The 16,781-nt window shown below is 42.1% G+C and overlaps 1 protein-coding gene across 2 annotated transcripts in view; it reads left to right on the forward strand.

The window, feature by feature from the left end:
* LOC124026231 (cadherin-22-like) overlaps positions 1-16,781 on the forward strand; it is a 339,307-nt gene that overhangs the window by 205,410 nt on the left and 117,116 nt on the right. For both annotated transcript variants that reach the window (XM_046339344.1, XM_046339352.1), the window contains one exon: positions 3,338-3,632. In XM_046339344.1, the coding sequence (XP_046195300.1) occupies positions 3,338-3,632 (295 nt within the window). The remainder of the gene's footprint in view (positions 1-3,337; positions 3,633-16,781) is intronic.

Consider the following 16,781-nt stretch of genomic DNA (forward strand, 5'->3'; position numbering starts at 1 on the left):
TTGGGTTATTTAAATTATTTAAATTTATTTTTAATTTAACCTTTATTTAACTAGGCAAGTCAGTTAAAGAACAAATTCTTATTTACAATGACGGCCTAGGAACAGTGGGTTCACTGCCTTGTTCAGGGGCAGAACAACATATTTTTACCTTGTCAGCTCGGCGATTCAATCTAGCAACCTTTCAGATACTGGCCCAACTCTCTAACCACTAGGCTACCTGTCGCCCCGGGGTGATGAGAGGATTTGCGTTTGCGCCAGACATAGCATTTTCCTTGATGTCCAAAAAGCTCAATTTTAGTCTCATCTGACCAGAGTACCTTCTTCCATATGTTTGAGAAGTCTCCCACGTGCCTTTTGGCAAACACCAACGTGTTTGCCTATTTTTTCTTCAAGCAATGGCTTTTTTTTGGCCACTCGTCCGTAAAGCCCAGCTCTGTGGAGTGTACGGCTTAAAGTGGTCCTATGGACAGATACTCCTATCTCCGCTGTAGAGCTTTGCATCTCCTTCAGGGTTATCTTTGGTATCTTTGTTGCCTCTCTGATTAATGCCCTCCCTCGTCCGGTCTGTGAGTTTTAGTGGGCGGCCCTCTCTTGGCAGGTTTGTTGTGGTGCCATATTCTTTCCATTTTTTTATAATGGTGGTCTTTGAAATTTTCAAAGTTTTGGATATTTTTTATAACTGAACCCTGATCTGTACTTCTCCACAACTTTGTCCCTGCCCTGTTTGGAGAGCACCTTGGTCTTCATGGTGCTTGGTGGTGCTGCTTGCTTGCTGTGTTGCAGACTCTGGGGCTTTTCAGAACATGTGTATATATACTGTGTATATATACTGAAATCATGTGACACTTAGATTGCACACAGGTGGACTTTATTTAACTAATTATGTGACTTCTGAAGGTAATTGGTTGCACCAGATCTTATTTAGGGGCTTCATAGCAAAAGGGGTGAATATATATGCAGGCACCTCTTTTCCAATAATTTTTTTGAACAAGTATATATATATATATGCCATTTAGCAGACGCTTTTATCCAAAGCGACTTACAGTCATGTGTGCATACATTCTACGTATGGGTGGTCCCGGGGATCGAACCCACTACCCTGGCGTTACAAGCGCCATGCTCTACCAACTGAGCTACACAAATTTTGACTATTTTGTGTATGTCCGTTTCATAAAATAAAAATAAAAATCTATTTCAATTACAAGCAATGCATCAAAATAGGTAAAACGCCAAGGGGGATGAATACTTTTGCAAGGCACTGTAGGATGCCCTACTATATATTTATGGACGAAGTGTGTGTGTGAGAGAAAGAGAGGGAGATAAATGTGTGTATGCATGACTGTGTGTGTGCATGACATTTGTGTGGGTGTTTATTCGCAAACAGTACGTGTGTGATCGGAGAGCAAATATCGACTTTGATGGTAGAAAACCCTTTCCATTCTACTGAACACATTGTAGCCACAAGACTCTCTAAAGATGTTTGGATGTGTTTGTATGAAGCATCACTGTTGATCCTTGTCTTCAGCATCTGCTCTAATATACTTGAAAGACTTGATTGCAGTAAGTTGTCTCAAATTGATCAAAGACAGTAAGCAATAGAGAGACAGTCAGACAATGTAAAGGCAGGCGTCACATATCTCCACATATTGGAGAGCTTTCTACTGTCTTTTTACCCACTGGCTATTGAAGTTTATTTTATTATCGCTGAAATATTGATGCCCCCAAAAAGAGTCGATTTTCTCTCAGTGTACATTTATTTGACTTGGGGACTATTCCAAATGAAAGGAAAGAGGGGGCTATGTTTTGCATTATTCCCCTGTTTTACGACAAATACCTAATGAAAGCCCCCGCGAGGGCGATCGAGTCCTGTATTTAATTAAGCCTTTATAAAATATTAACGCGGGAGACAGGGGCGTTTTCTCCCTCAATTCCCGCCTGTTTTGCGAGATGGGTCCTACAGGCTATGGAGCCGAGTCCTGCATTCTAATTTCATATTGGAAGGGAGTAGCAGTTCAGATGTGCAGTAAAGCCACAGGATGCATAGGGGGCTGCTAGAATGTCTTTTAATCACTAGAAGAAGTCACGGCAGATTTATAAGGGCTCTTTAAGTTCATTTGTCGGCCCCAACCGTGTTCATGTTCATACCGCAACTTTAACAACCTTTAGAAATGACTTCTAATTTGAGGGGCCCCTATTCTGTGAAGGGCACACCATGTGGGGATTGTGTAAATCACCAATAGCACTGCAGTGTCTTTTGTCATGGTACTGTTGATGACAACCCTAGAGGGAGGCGAGGGCTTCTCCTCTTTCCTCTCTCACCGGCTGTGAAATAGGAACTTTGCTTCTTGATGACTAGAGAGAAAATCTGACATAAAAGAAAGAGCAAAGCCTTGACAGTTCTGTAAAGGGCATCCTATAAAGTGCTGCAAATGTATATAATAAACATGTTGTGATTGGCAGGTTCAAGGCTGTTTTTTTTATATGACATTTTGACAATGGTGTAAAGTACTTCAGTAAAAATACTTGAAAGTACTACTTAAGTTGTTCTTTTGGGTATCTGTACTTTACTTTACTATTTATATTGTTGCCAACTTTTACTTCAATACATTACTAAATAAAATAATGTACTTTTTACTCCATAGATTTTCCCTGACACCCAAAAGTACTCGTTACATTTTGCAGGACAGGGAAATTGCCTTATTCACGCACTTATCAAGAGAACATCCCTGTTCATCCCTACTACCTCTGCTCTGGCAGACTCACTAAACACATGCTTTGTTTGTTAATTATGTGTGACTGTTGGAGCGTGCCCCTGGCTTTCTGCACAAAAAACAACAAGAAAATTATGCTCTGGTTTGCTTATATAAGGAAATTGAAATTATTTGTACTTTTACTTTTAGTTTTTATACTTAAGTATATTTTAGCAATTACATTTACTTTTGATACTTAAGTATATTTAAAACCAAATACTTTCAGACTTTTACTCAAGTACTATTTTACTGGGTGACTTTCTTTTTTACATGAGTATAATAAGGTATCTTTACTTTTACTCAAGTATGACAACTGGGTATTTTTCACCCACTACATTTCGAACATATGTTATTTTGGGGTATGGAATTATATACGTACATGTTTGTTTATTGGCTGTATCTTTGAAGAGAAAGTGAAGAATAATTCTACATCTTATCTGATGCTGTGAAATCTGAGTACTGCATTCACAGTAGTGTCAACTGTCAGTCAATGAAATCAATGCATTTTATAAATATGTTTTAATTAACGACGTATACCTTCTAAAAGCATGAACTCTCAGCTTGACTTTAATTGCCTTAATTGACAGATCCACACGGATTCGGACGAGGGCGAGGGGAACATCAAGTACACCATCTCCGGGGAAGGAGCGGGCACTATCTTCATCATCGACGAGCTGACAGGCGACATCCACGCCACCGAGCGATTGGACCGTGAGGAGCAGAGCTACTACACCCTCAGAGCTCAGGCCCGGGACCGACTCACCAACCACCTTCTGGAATCCGAGTCAGAGTTCGTCATCAAGGTCCAGGATATCAACGACAGTGAACCCAAGTTCCTGGAAGGGCCATATATTGGGAGTGTGGCGGAGCTTTCACAAATGGGTAAGAGGATAACCAGGGAGGAGTGTCTGTATGTGGGTCTTGACACAAACCTGTTCGCCTGGCATCTACTACCATACCCCTTTCAAAGGCACTTACATCTTTCGTCTTGCAAATTCACCCTCTGAATAGCAGACGTACACAATCCATGTCTTTAACCTGTCTCCTCCCCTTCATCTTCACTGATTTGAAGTGGATTTAACAAGTTACATCAATAAGGGATTGTAGCTTTCACCTTGTCGGTCTATGTCATGGAAAGAGCAGGTGTTCTTAATGTTTTATATATTCAGTGTACATTTGAAGAGATGTGTATATGGTGCGATTTTTACCCAGGTCAGATTTGGACAATGTTACCCAACCCAGTCCCAAGATAATGATCACCAGAGGGTTTGATAGTTTGTGAGGAAGTGGGAGACGTTGTTTATGCCTGTGTGTGATTGTTTTCGATATACAGCAGAACATTGTTTTGTGTGTATGTGTGAGAGGGAGTCTTCTTGTGAGAAGGGAATACTAGGATAAATGTAATGGATCTCACCCTCCTTCGCCTCTGATTGGAATTCATTCCTGCTACCGCAGCACGTTTTGGCCCTTTTCTGTCTGCAATGCTTATTGAAACAGGAGAAAGAGTAGAGAGAGAACAGAAGAGAGAGAGAGAGAGGGAGATAAAAAAAAATATAGAGTGAGAGGGGGGGTAGTTAATGTTCAAACCCTCCCTCCCTCTCCTCCTTGTTACCCCACCTTTCAGTCAAATTACACATTAAGTGAGTGTGCACTTCATGTTTTATACATTGAGTAAAGTGTCAAGGCTAATGAGAACTGCAGTGCCTGGACAAGCATTTCCCTCCGTTTTTGTTTTCTGGTCATATTTCCTCTTCCTGTAGAACAACAGCTCATGGCGTTGATCTGGCACCACTGTGATAAGGTCAAAGTCACCGCGGTGCATGGTTGAGAGGCTGAGGGTTTGGGTGACAGACTGACAATTACTGAAGCAGACCTCAACCCAAACACAGCCTTTTGGAGGCCCTCATCGAAATGTTGTTGCACTTTTACAGCTAATTTCCTTCTTATGCCATGTTAATATGATATCTCAGTGAGTGTGACTAACAAAATCAATGGGGCCCCCTGGAGGTCAGGGCCCCTGGGCACGTGCCCTTCGTGCCCTGGCTAGGCTAACTTTCCAATCTAATAAATGTTAGCTAACAATAACTAATTGAGTGACTGTCAGTGACTGACACAACATGAGAAAACTGCTGATGCACAATCACATTTTGAAATTGCACCTTGTGTATTCTACTATTCTAACTCTCAACCGTGAGTTGAGACCCCGACTGAGTTCCTAAAAACAAAATCGTTCGGCGGCTCTAATCGACCGTTTATACATGGGGCCGGCCCTGCGCAGGGCACTTGGGGCCACTGCGTAGGCCTAGTTGATGGTGTTCATACTAGAATATTATGTAGGCTAAAGTATACATAAATATCTTCACCTACAGTACTGTATGACTTAGTAATAGTAGTAGCAGTCCTTGAATGGATCAACTTGCATTGTTTATGGAAAATGTGAACTATATGAAAAATTGTGAAATAATGTTGAAGTCAATTTCTATTCATTAGAATGGAAGTGTCAATAAAATAAAATAAATGCTTTCTAGACATGGCTGATTTGTGGCTTATTACCATTCAGATTAAATTTGAATATGTTCACTTCAAACTTCAGATGGCTTCTAGGAAGTCATTCTGTACATGTCCCATACATTAAACTGCCACCATATCACCAAGCATTAACATTTGACTGATTGATTTTGTTGTACTGTAACCACTCTACCCAGAGACCGTAACTTCTCTATCAGAGACGGTAACCACTCTCTATCAGAGACCATAACCACTCTACCCAGAGACCGTAAAAGAAGAAGAAAGTAACGCGGCATATTCATTTTCACTTAACACTGCTGTCATGTTCTTCCTAACGTGGCCCTGCCATAGCTCATGGCCCTTACAAGAGAGAGCCCGGGAACCAACATTTGTTTGTTTACATATCATTCAAGTCTGCTTGTTGTTTCAGATCGGTTAACGGCAAGGAGGAGAGGAGAATTAACTAGGCCTGTCAGGCCGAAGATTAATTCAGAGGGATCATTCGCCGTTGTCCTGTGAAAACATGGTCTGGCTAATGAAATCTGAGTCTTAAATCAAATTTGCATTGTGGCGGCGATTGAATTTTGCACTGAGCGGTGTGAATGTGTTCATGTTCAGACCATTGGTTGAACGGGGAGAGAGTCAGGCAGCTGTACAGGCTGTTTCACCTCTGTATTAAGAGTCCTGTGAGGATAGTGGAACGTGTTCTATGTGGTTAGGTGTTGCAGGAAATGTAGTACAGCTTATACTTTCAAACTCATCTTACTCAGACCTTACCAGAGATATACTTGATGTTTCAATTCCACCAGGATTCTACCTAATGTAGATCCATGCTAAGGGATCAAAAAGTTGTTCAAATTGATGAATATTGTCAGAACAATAGTGGTAGAGTTAGCATTAGCATATTTCTGTGAGTGCTACTCTCTTTGCCCACCTATGGTATGTTCATGGGTTCTGTAGTGTCTTCCTATGTAATGTTGCTGCCCTATTATGCACACATGTATCTGCTACTGGGCAAAAGCAGCAGCTAGCAGAGCAAATTGTGGCTAGCTGCGGGGTCGGCCAGTTCGTTCAGTGATAATGCGAGGAGCCAGTGCTAATAGTAGCCTGAGAGGCTTCTATCTATGCCTTTTTGATTAATGTCTGTTCAGTTTAAAACAACAGTACATCATCTCTCTTTATGTGTCTTTTTTATTCTCTAAATAAAATGGCCCTGGCATTATGGTAAGTTATGCGGCAGTGTTAAAAGCTAATGTTACCTACCACTGTCCATTTGCGAGCCGTGGTCAGCCGTCCATTTAAAGTCCAAAAGCCATACTTACTTTTCGCATAGCTCTAATTTGGCTCTGACAAAAACAGTGATTATATGTCAAGATGGACATTTCTGAAAGCGGAGATTTTATTCACACAGTCCACACAGAAGTCGGTAAAGGTAAACAAACTACCATAGGTCTACTAGCTCGGTGTTGAGGAGGTGGTTTAAGCATGAGGGTACGGAGGTAGATAAGTGCTCACAGCGTGGCTGCTAGGCATTGCTTATGTGAGAAAAAGGAGTATGGTTTATCTTTCCAAGTGATATGCTCAAGATGGAAAAACACACTTTGCTGAAAAAGATAATGTATTATATTTGATGTGCACATACTGTACTGGTGCGTGCAGGGTAGTGTGTATATCTCTGTTTGTACATGTTAATGGAGCAAGGTTGGAGCAGTGACTCGACCAGTGTGAAAACAGTTCTGAAAAAAACGGCACTTGAAAAATCATAATGGTACTTTGCGTCGCCTATGGCTTTGCAGTACATCACACAATTTACTTTGCGTCGCCTATGGCTTTGCAGTACATCACACAATTTACTTTGTGTCGCCTATGGCTTTGCAGTACATCACACAATTTACTTTGCGTCGCCTATGGCTTTGCAGTACATCACACAATTTACTTTGCGTCACCTATGGCTTTGCAGTACATCACACAATTTACTTTGCGTCGCCTATGGCTTTGCAGTACATCACACAATTTACTTTGTGTCGCCTATGGCTTTGCAGTACATCACACAATTTACTTTGCGTCGCCTATGGCTTTGCAGTACATCACACAATTTACTTTGCGTCGCCTATGGCTTTGCAGTACATCACACAATTTACTTTGCGTCGCCTATGGCTTTGCAGTACATCACACAATTTACTTTGCGTCACCTATGGCTTTGCAGTACATCAAAAAAATTAACTTTGCGTCGCCTATGGCTTTGCAGTACATCACACAATTTACTTGCTGGAGATATGCGACATGGATTTTTCAACTTTTTAATAAATACCAGTCTTTTAGTGTTTTTGCTGACAATTTGAAAATAACATATTGAGAAGGGCTTGAATTGGATCCAACTCTGCCTTTTGTTAGCTCTATAGAAAGAGAAGCCATTAATATTTGAATGGGATCCATCTCCTCGCTCTTTCATACCATGGCATCCAAAGTAGGGGTTTAAATATTTAGCTTTAGTTTATACACCATGTCTAAAGTTTCAAAACTTACGCTACATGAAAAAGTGATGTCAAACTTGTTCTGTACATTTTCTCAATGATCCACAGCACTATTGGGAATTGTATTTCTTACATTTTGTTTGTCAGGAACAAACACTGATGCCAAATTTTTCTGGACTTTAAACAAAATTGCAGTTTGTCTTTAAAGGCCCAATGCAGCTATTTTTATATCAATATCAAATACTTTCTTGATAACAATGTACCTTACTGTAATAAATAGTTTTCTAGCAAAAAAAATATTTATCAAACGAGAATTTTGCCAGGACTGTCTGAGTGGGAAGGGGAAAACAGGAAATGAGCTGTTATTGGCAGAAAGGTTTTGTACTCTCTTTGTTATTGGTCTATTAACCAATAACCATCATTTGAACCAAGGTCTGGTATAGAAACAAGAAAATTGCTCAAATTGTTGTAATTTGTGGGTATGCTTTTAAGACACAGTGCATTCGGAAATGATTCCGAATCCTCGATTTTTTTCTCCAAATGTTGTTAAGTTACAGCCTTTTTCGAAAATGTATGAAATTGTTTTTTCCCTCCTCAATCTACACACAATACCCCATAATGACATAGCAAAAACAGTTTTTTAAAACATTTTTGCAAATGTATTAAATATAAACTGATCATATTTACATAAGTTTTCAGACCTTTTACTTAGCACTTTCTTGAAGCACCTTTGGCAGCGATTACAGCCTCAAGTCTACACCTGTATCTGGGAAGTTCCTATTCTTCTCTGCAGATCCTCTCAAGCTCTGTCAGGTTGGATGACGAGCATCACTGCACAGCTATTTTCAGGTCTCACAAGAGATGTTCGATCAGGTTCAAGTCCGGGCTCTGGCTGGGCCACTCATTCAGAGACTTTTCCAGAAGCCACTCCTGTGTCGTCTTGGCTGAGTGCTTAGGTTCATTTTCCTGTTGAAAGGTGAATCGTTTCCACAGTCTCCGGTCCTGAGCGCTCTGGAGGAGGATTTCATCAATGATCTCTATGTACTTTGCACCGTTCATCTTTCCATCAAGCCTTTTTCCTAGTCCCTGCCACAGAAAAACATCCCCATGATGATGCTGCTACCACCATGCTTCACTGTAGGGATGGTGCCAGGTTTCCTCCAGACGTGATGCTTGGCATTGAGGCCAATGAGTTCCATCTTGGTTTCATCAGGCCAGAGAATCTTGTTTCTCATGGTCTGAGAGTCCTTTAGGTGACTTTTGTCAAAGTCCAAGCAGGCTGACTTGTGCCTTTTACTGAGGAGTGGCTTCCAAATCAAATCAAATCAAATCAAAGCGTTTTTGTCACATGCGCCAAATACACCAGCTGTTAAGCTGTTAAGAAGCCTTTTGGTCCTAGACTTGGCGGTCCGGAACAGCTTGCCGTGCAGTAGCAGAGAGAACAGCCTATGACTTGGGTAGCTGGAGCCTTTGACAATTTTTAGGGCCTGCCTCTGACACCACCTGGTATAGAAGTCCTGGTTGGCAGGAAGCTTGGCCCCAGTGATGTACTGGGCCGTATGCACTACCCTCTGTAGTGCCCTGAGGTCGAAGGCCGAGCAGTTGCCATACCAGGCAGTGATGCATCCATTCTTCCATAAAGGCCTGATTGGTGGAGTGCTGCAGAGATGGTTGTCCTTCTGGATGTGTCTCCCATCTTCACAGAGGAACTCCGGACCTCTGTCAGCGTGACCATCAGTTTCTTGGTCATCTCCTTGACCAAGGCCCTTCTCGCCGATTGTTCAGTTTGGCCGGGCGGCCAGCTCTAGGAAGAGTCTTGGTAGTTCCAAACTTCTGCATTTAAGAATGATGGAGGGAGGCCGCTGTGTTCTTGTGGACCTTCAATGCTACTGATATTTTTTGGTAACCTTCCCTAGATCTGGGCTGACACAATTCTGTCTCGGATCTCTACGGACTATTCCTTCATCCTCATGACTTGGTTTTTTCTCTGACATGTAAACGCTGTAAACTCTCTCACAGGTGGACTCCAATTAAGATGTAGAAACATCTCAAGGATGATCAATTGAAACAGCATGCACCTACATGTTGAGTGTCATAGCAAAGGGTCTGAATACTTGTGTAAATAGGTATTTCTGTTTTTTCTTTTAAATGCATTTGCAAAAAAAATCTTCACCTGTTTTTGCTTTGTCATTATGGGCTATTGTGTGTAGATTGATGAGGGGATAAAAACAATTGAATGCATTTTGGAATAAGGCTGTAACGTAACAAACTGTGGGAAAAGTCGAGGGGTCTGAATACTTTTGGAATGCACTGTATTTGCACACGAGTCACACTCACGGTGACCGCAAAGTGGTCCTTTGTAGCTCAGTTGGAAGGGCGTAGGTTCGATTCCCATGTCGACCCATACTTAAAAATGCATGCGCGCATGACTGTAAATTGCTTTGGGGAAAAAAGTGTCTGCTAAATGGCATTTATTGTTATTATTATATTATTTATTTATATTAATGGTCAACACAGTCTCATACTGGAGCATCAGTGGGTGAACATTGTGTGAACATTTTCACTGCTTTAATCCTGTGATTGATGTGGTTCCCTTCAAAGGGGACCCTGGCCAGGAAAGAGAAGCTAGGACATGAGATTTGTTTCACAGCCTTCACAGCCCTACCTGATGCTACCTGTGTTGATTGGCAGGGCACAGCACAGGGTTTAGGGTAGAGCACAGATCCCCATATTGGAGACTAAAGTAAGCACATGGCCTATATAACCTTTCTATGCTGTGGAGAGCTGTAGATGGCGGAGGTTACTGTCATGGCAGGGACAGCCTATCCAGGCTAAGTGCAGGTGAGACGTGAAATGAGAGAGATCACAGTGAAGAGGAATAGGATGGGCCGACCGCGTTCTTCGATCAATATGGCCCACGTCCAAGTCTATTTGTTTGCCTAGGAACATCCAGTGTTACAGACTCAACCCCTACGTCGTAACTCATTGATTTTGACGTGTCTGAAGTCACCGAGCATGAATTGACATGGAAGTGGAGAAGTCTGATGTGTCACCTGGGAGCGCTGGATGGACAAAGGCAGAGCAGGCATATCCACTTTCAAGGGACATTTTTCATGCCTTGAGTGACATGACCTAGACATTTTAGTCGTGCAGTCTTTTGGACGTACCACATTGCTCTCTTGTAAGGATATTAAACTAAAGCACCAAGACCCTTTTTCATCCTAAGAACCGTCTTTTGGAAGAGCGGGTTCTTTGATTCTTTGGAAGGCAAGAATGTTTCTTTGGAAGGCGGGAAGAGTTCTACATAGAACACATCTGAATCTGAATAAGCTTTTTATTGTATTTTTTTCTGTCTTTTAAACTGTGTCTGAGTATTGGCGTTTACTTTAGTGTTTAAACTTTAACATCAACAGTGTCGTGTCTTTACTATGGATTAAGTGATTTGACATGCTATTTTATAAAATCAATTCTCTAATTAATATTACCTGATTAAACTAATCATGTAAATGTAATTAACTAGGAAGTCGGGACACCACGGAAGAATGTTTATAGATCTGTTGTCTTCCGAATAAACTCTTAAAGACCTGGTAATTTTTATATCAATAGAAGTCAATTATTAATTGTCACCTTATTCAGTCTGAATGGCGTAAAATTCTTGGTTATCTTCACGAACCCTGGCTAACAAGTTGAATCAGCAATACAAAATTTGGGGTAATTATTTATTTACTAAATACCTAAATAATCACACAGAATTACATATGCACAGGATGGATCATACATTGATTACTGATTATGTCCTGAAAGAAAACTTCCCTAGCTGACTAAACCGATATGGTGGCTGGTTACACAATTAAAGGGGGTAGGGTTTGAATGAAAGCGCGGGAAGACTGAGGAACAAAAGGATTGGATCTCTATCGGACCTTATGAAGCTATGCTATCGTAAATACAGAATCTTATGCATTCTAAATAACCGCCCATTCGGAAAAGGAAAATGCAAGAAATATATTTACTCTCATCTGCGCTTCAATAGATTGGTCGAAGATGGAAGGCTCGGTTTCCCAGCAGAGATCTCCCTTGTCCTTTGAAGAATATTTCTGGGCGGATACATTGTAGTCTGTCGTCTTGTGGTAGAACGGTTACGTTGTAGTGCCGTCGCCGTGTGGTAGAACGGTTACGTTGTTGTGCCGTCGCCGTGTGGTAGAACGGTTACGTTGTTGTGCCGTCGCCGTGTGGTAGAACGGATACGTTGTAGTATCCTGTCATTCTGAAGAGATTGTTCGTCCTTTCCTAGGCCACACACGTTTACAACTGCTGCTGATAACTCTAGGATGTAACACTTCTTTAGTGAATAAGAGTTCAAAGTTCATACTATAAGCTCATGCTATAATTCTGGCTTGTGTATTCAAATTCATCCTCCCAGTGTGGCGATCGTCACCTCCACGTTGAAATTCCCCCTTCTAAACGTATGGACATCAGTCCATACGTTTAGGTTGTAGTCGTTCAACCATTCGCAACCAGAGCTCATGCTGAGGTTGGCTTAGTTCGCTGTGAATTGGGTCACGGGGGCTCTTATAGAAATGTAGAAAAGGTGTTGTTTCATCATTTCCAACCAATGCCTATTCACATGGGCTTGGCCACTGACTGAACATATTTCACTTATGAAAACAATCCTCTCATTTCAAAAAATAAATGTATATTTCATATTTTCACAAATAGTTTCATATTTCAATATTTAAATTGCACAACAGTTCACTGTGAATCTGATAACTAGAATGTGTAGACTTTCCAAGATACAGTTTGTTGTCCTATCATCAGTAATAATGTCTCAGACAACAACTGATTTGACATCGTATTATCTAAGTACCAACGGACACTTCCAACTGGTTGGATTGCATAAAGATGGTTCTTTTCCCCAACTTTTTGATGTTACAATACACTCTCTATGTTAACAAAGGGCTTTCCAAGAGTCCATTCTGTAGTGGAGAGAAAAAGGGGGAAAGGTATTTATGTGGGGTCATAAACCTCCCCTAACAGGGAAACGTCATGACATCAGTTTGAGTAATCCAATAAAAAAAAGTAGGTGTGAGATGTTTTAAGCTGTACCTACACTACATAACCAAAAGTGTGTGGACACCTGCTCGTTGAACATTCCAGAATCATGGGCATTAATATGGAGTTCGTCCCCCCCTTTGCTGCTATAACAGTCTCCACTCTTCTCCACTTTTCTGGGTAGGCTTTCCACTAGATGTTGGAACATTGCTGCGGAGTCTTTCTTCCATTCAGCCACAAGAGCATTAGTGATTTCGGGCGCTGATGTTAGCCTATTAGGCCTGGCTTGAAGTCAGCGTTCTAATTCACCCCAAAGGTGTTCAATGGGGTTGAGGTCAGGGCTCTATGCAGGCCAGTCAAGTTCTTCCAAACAAACAGACAAACCATTTCTGTATGGACCTCCCCTAATTGGAAGGGGTGTCCACATACTTTTGTATATATAGTGTATATTATGGGAATGTTTGTATCTGGTAATCCCTTAATCATTTTACATACAGTACTGACATAGTTGATATCTTTACCATGATTTTCGTATTTTAAATGAGTATTTTTGGTTTTTTTGGGGGCAGAGAGTAGGAGCATAGAAGAGAGTCTGAGCAATCCAGCAGTGTGTGTATTGCATTGTACACAGCAAATTGACCTGTGTTACCTAGTGGTTTTCAGTGTACCGTTTTCCAATGTTCGTTCAGGAGTTGAATTAACACTCAGTGACTCTTAAAGAACCCCAATATACTGCAGTTAAGTGTGATTGTATAATTTTTACTCTGAATATAGTAAAAAATAAATAATAATACAAAGCCACATTTACATTTACATTTAAGTCATTTAGCAGACGCTCTTATCCAGAGCGACTTACATAAACTTTGCTGTACCTTACTTCATTGGGTGGCTAACTCAGGGATGGCTAACTCTGGAGATCCCTTCTATCTCCACTGATCCCTAAAATTGGATGAATTGGTCAAATCAAATCAAATGTATTTATAAAGCTTTTTTTACATCACCAGATGTCACAAAGTGCTTATACAGAAAATCAGCCTAAAACCCCAAACAGCAAGCAATGTAGCTGTAGAAGCATGTTGGCTCGGAAAAACTCCATAGAAAGGCAGGAACCTACGAAGAAACCTAGAGAGGAACCAATCTCTGAGGAGTGGCCAGTGCTCTTCTGGCTGTGCCGGGTGGACATTATAAGAGTAGATGTCCATAAAGGACAGATCGTTCTTCAAGATGTTCATAGATGACCAGCAGTGTCAAATAATAATCACAGTAGCGGGTGCAACAGGTCAGCATTGTAGAAGTAAATGTCACTCGGCTTTTCATGAGAGAGAGCGAGAGAGAATATTGAAAACCAGATGTTTTAGGCATAGTTATAATGAAACAAGTTGATTCTCTTGTCAATTTTGACTGTTCTGGAGTTATGTAGATTTGCTTCAGTTCAGTATGAAATGCGTATACTGGGTGGTACCACCTCAAGGCTTACTATAAAAGCAGGTGAAAGCACACCTTATTTGGTAAGTGGAGTGTGCCAATATATTTTGCATGATGCTTCCTTGAGAGAGAGGTGGGGGGTCTAAAACAGCAGGTCCGGAACAAGGTAGCACGTCCGGTGAACAGGTCAGGGTTCCATAGCCGCAGGCTGGATCAGCAGAACAACCATTTTCCTAGGGTTCAGGTCCCCAGAGAGAGAGAGGAGAATTGGAGGGAGCAGGCTTAAGTTCACACAGGACACCAGATGACTAGCTAACTAGCTAACCGCAACCCCGGATGATTACTCCTGGCTAGCGTTTCCACCCACATAGCTTGAAGCTAGCCCGGCCAGAGCTCCTGTGCTACCACCGAAGCATACTCCTGGGCTACAATATCCGGACCCACGACCAGTCTATCGATGTCACCGCATGAAGAGTCATAAACAGACTCACCCCATCGCAACGCCCCCCCAAGGCTAACTTTCTTCTTCAATTCTCGGGCCGACTCTTTTCTCTTTTGATATAAATGATGTTGCTCGTGCTGCGGGCGATTCCCCACCTCTACGCAGACGACACCATTCTATATACTTCCGGCCCGTCCTTGGACACTGTGCTATCTAACCTCCAAACGAGCTTCAATGCCATACAACACTCCTTCCGTGGCCTCCAACTGCTCTTAAACGCTAGTAAAACCAAATGCATGCTTTTCAACCGTTCGTTGCCTGCACCCGCACGCCTGTCCAGCATCACCACCCTAGATGGTTCCGACCTTGAATATGTGGACATCTATAAGTACCTAGGTATCTGGCTAGACTGTAAACTCTCCTTCCAGACTCATATCAAACATCTCCAATCGAAAATCAAATCAAGAGTCGGCTTTCTATTCCGCATCAAAGACTCCTTCACTCATGTCGCCAAGCTTACCCTAGTAAAACTGACTATCCTACCGATCCTTAACTTCGGCGATGTCATCATCTACAAAATTGTTTCCAACACTCTACTCAGCAAACTGGATGCAGTTTATCACAGTGCCATCCGTTTTGTCACTAAAGCACCTTATACCACCCACCACTGCGACTTGTATGCTCTAGTCGGCTGGCCCTCGCTACATATTCTTCGCCAGACCCATTGGCTCCAGGTCATCTACAAGTCCATGCTAGGTAAAGCTCCGCCTTACCTCAGTTCACTGGTCACGATGGCAACACCCATCCGTAGCACGCGCTCCAGCAGGTGTATCTCACTGATCATCCCTAAAGCCAACACCTCATTTGGCCGCCTTTCGTTCCAGTTCTCTGCTGCCTGTGACTGGAACGAATTGCAAAAATCGCTGAAGTTGGAGACTTTTATCTCCCTCACTAACTTCAAACATCTGCTATCTGAGCAGCTAACCGATCGCTGCAGCTGTACATAGTCTATCGGTAAATAGCCCACCCATTTTTACCTACCTCATCCCTATACTGTTTTTATTTATTTACTTTTCTGCTCTTTTGCACACCAATATCTCTACCTGTACATGACCATCTGATCATTTATCACTCCAGTGTTAATCTGCAAAATTGTAATTATTCGCCTCCCTCCTCATGCCTTTTGCACACAATGTATATAGACTCCCCTTTTTTTCTACTGTGTTATTGACTTGTTAATTGTTTACTCCATGTGTAACTCTGTGTTGTCTGTTCACACTGCTATGCTTTATCTTGGCCAGGTCGCAGTTGCAAATGAGAACTTTTTCTCAACTAGCCTACCTGGTTAAATAAAGGTGAAATAAAAAAATGAGACAGGAGAATTTCCCCAGATAAGACAGGAGAATTTCCCCAGATAGGACAGACTGACCCTAACCCCCCAGCACATAGACAATTGCAGCATAGATACTGGAGGCTGAGACAGCGAGGGTAGGGGACACTGTTGCCTCGTCCGGCGTTATCCCCGGACAGGGCCAACCAGGCAGGATATAACACCACCCACTTTGCTAAAGCACAGCCCCCACACCACTAGAGGGATATCAACAGACCACCAACTTACTACCCTGAGACAAGGCTGAGTATAGCCCATGAAGATCTCCGCCACCGCATGAGCCCGAAAGGGTGCAAAACCAGACAGGAAGATCACGTCAGTGACTCAACTCACTCAAATGACGCACCCCTCCTAGGGATGGCATGGAAGAGCACAAGTAAGCCAGTGACTCAGCCCCCGTAATATGGTCAGGGCAAAAAATTGCAGTGGCGAGAGGGGAGACAGCAAGTGCGGTTCGTCACTCCAGTGTCTTGCCGTTTACTTTTGCACCCCTAGGCCAGACTACACTCAATCATAGGACCTACTGAAGAGATGAGTCTTAAGTAAAGACTTAAAGGTCGAGACCGAGTCTGCGTCTCTCGCATGGATAGGCAGACCATTCCATTAAAATAGAGGTCTGTAGGAGAAAGCCCTGCCTCCAGCTGTTTGCTTAGAAATTCTAGGGACAATAAGGAGGCCTATGTCTTGTGACTGTAGCATACACAGAGTAGGCCATTTTGGGGTTTCACCATGTTTCATTGACA

The sequence above is a fragment of the Oncorhynchus gorbuscha genome, linkage group LG03 (assembly GCF_021184085.1).
Source record: "Oncorhynchus gorbuscha isolate QuinsamMale2020 ecotype Even-year linkage group LG03, OgorEven_v1.0, whole genome shotgun sequence".
Taxonomy (NCBI): Eukaryota; Metazoa; Chordata; class Actinopteri; order Salmoniformes; family Salmonidae; genus Oncorhynchus; species Oncorhynchus gorbuscha.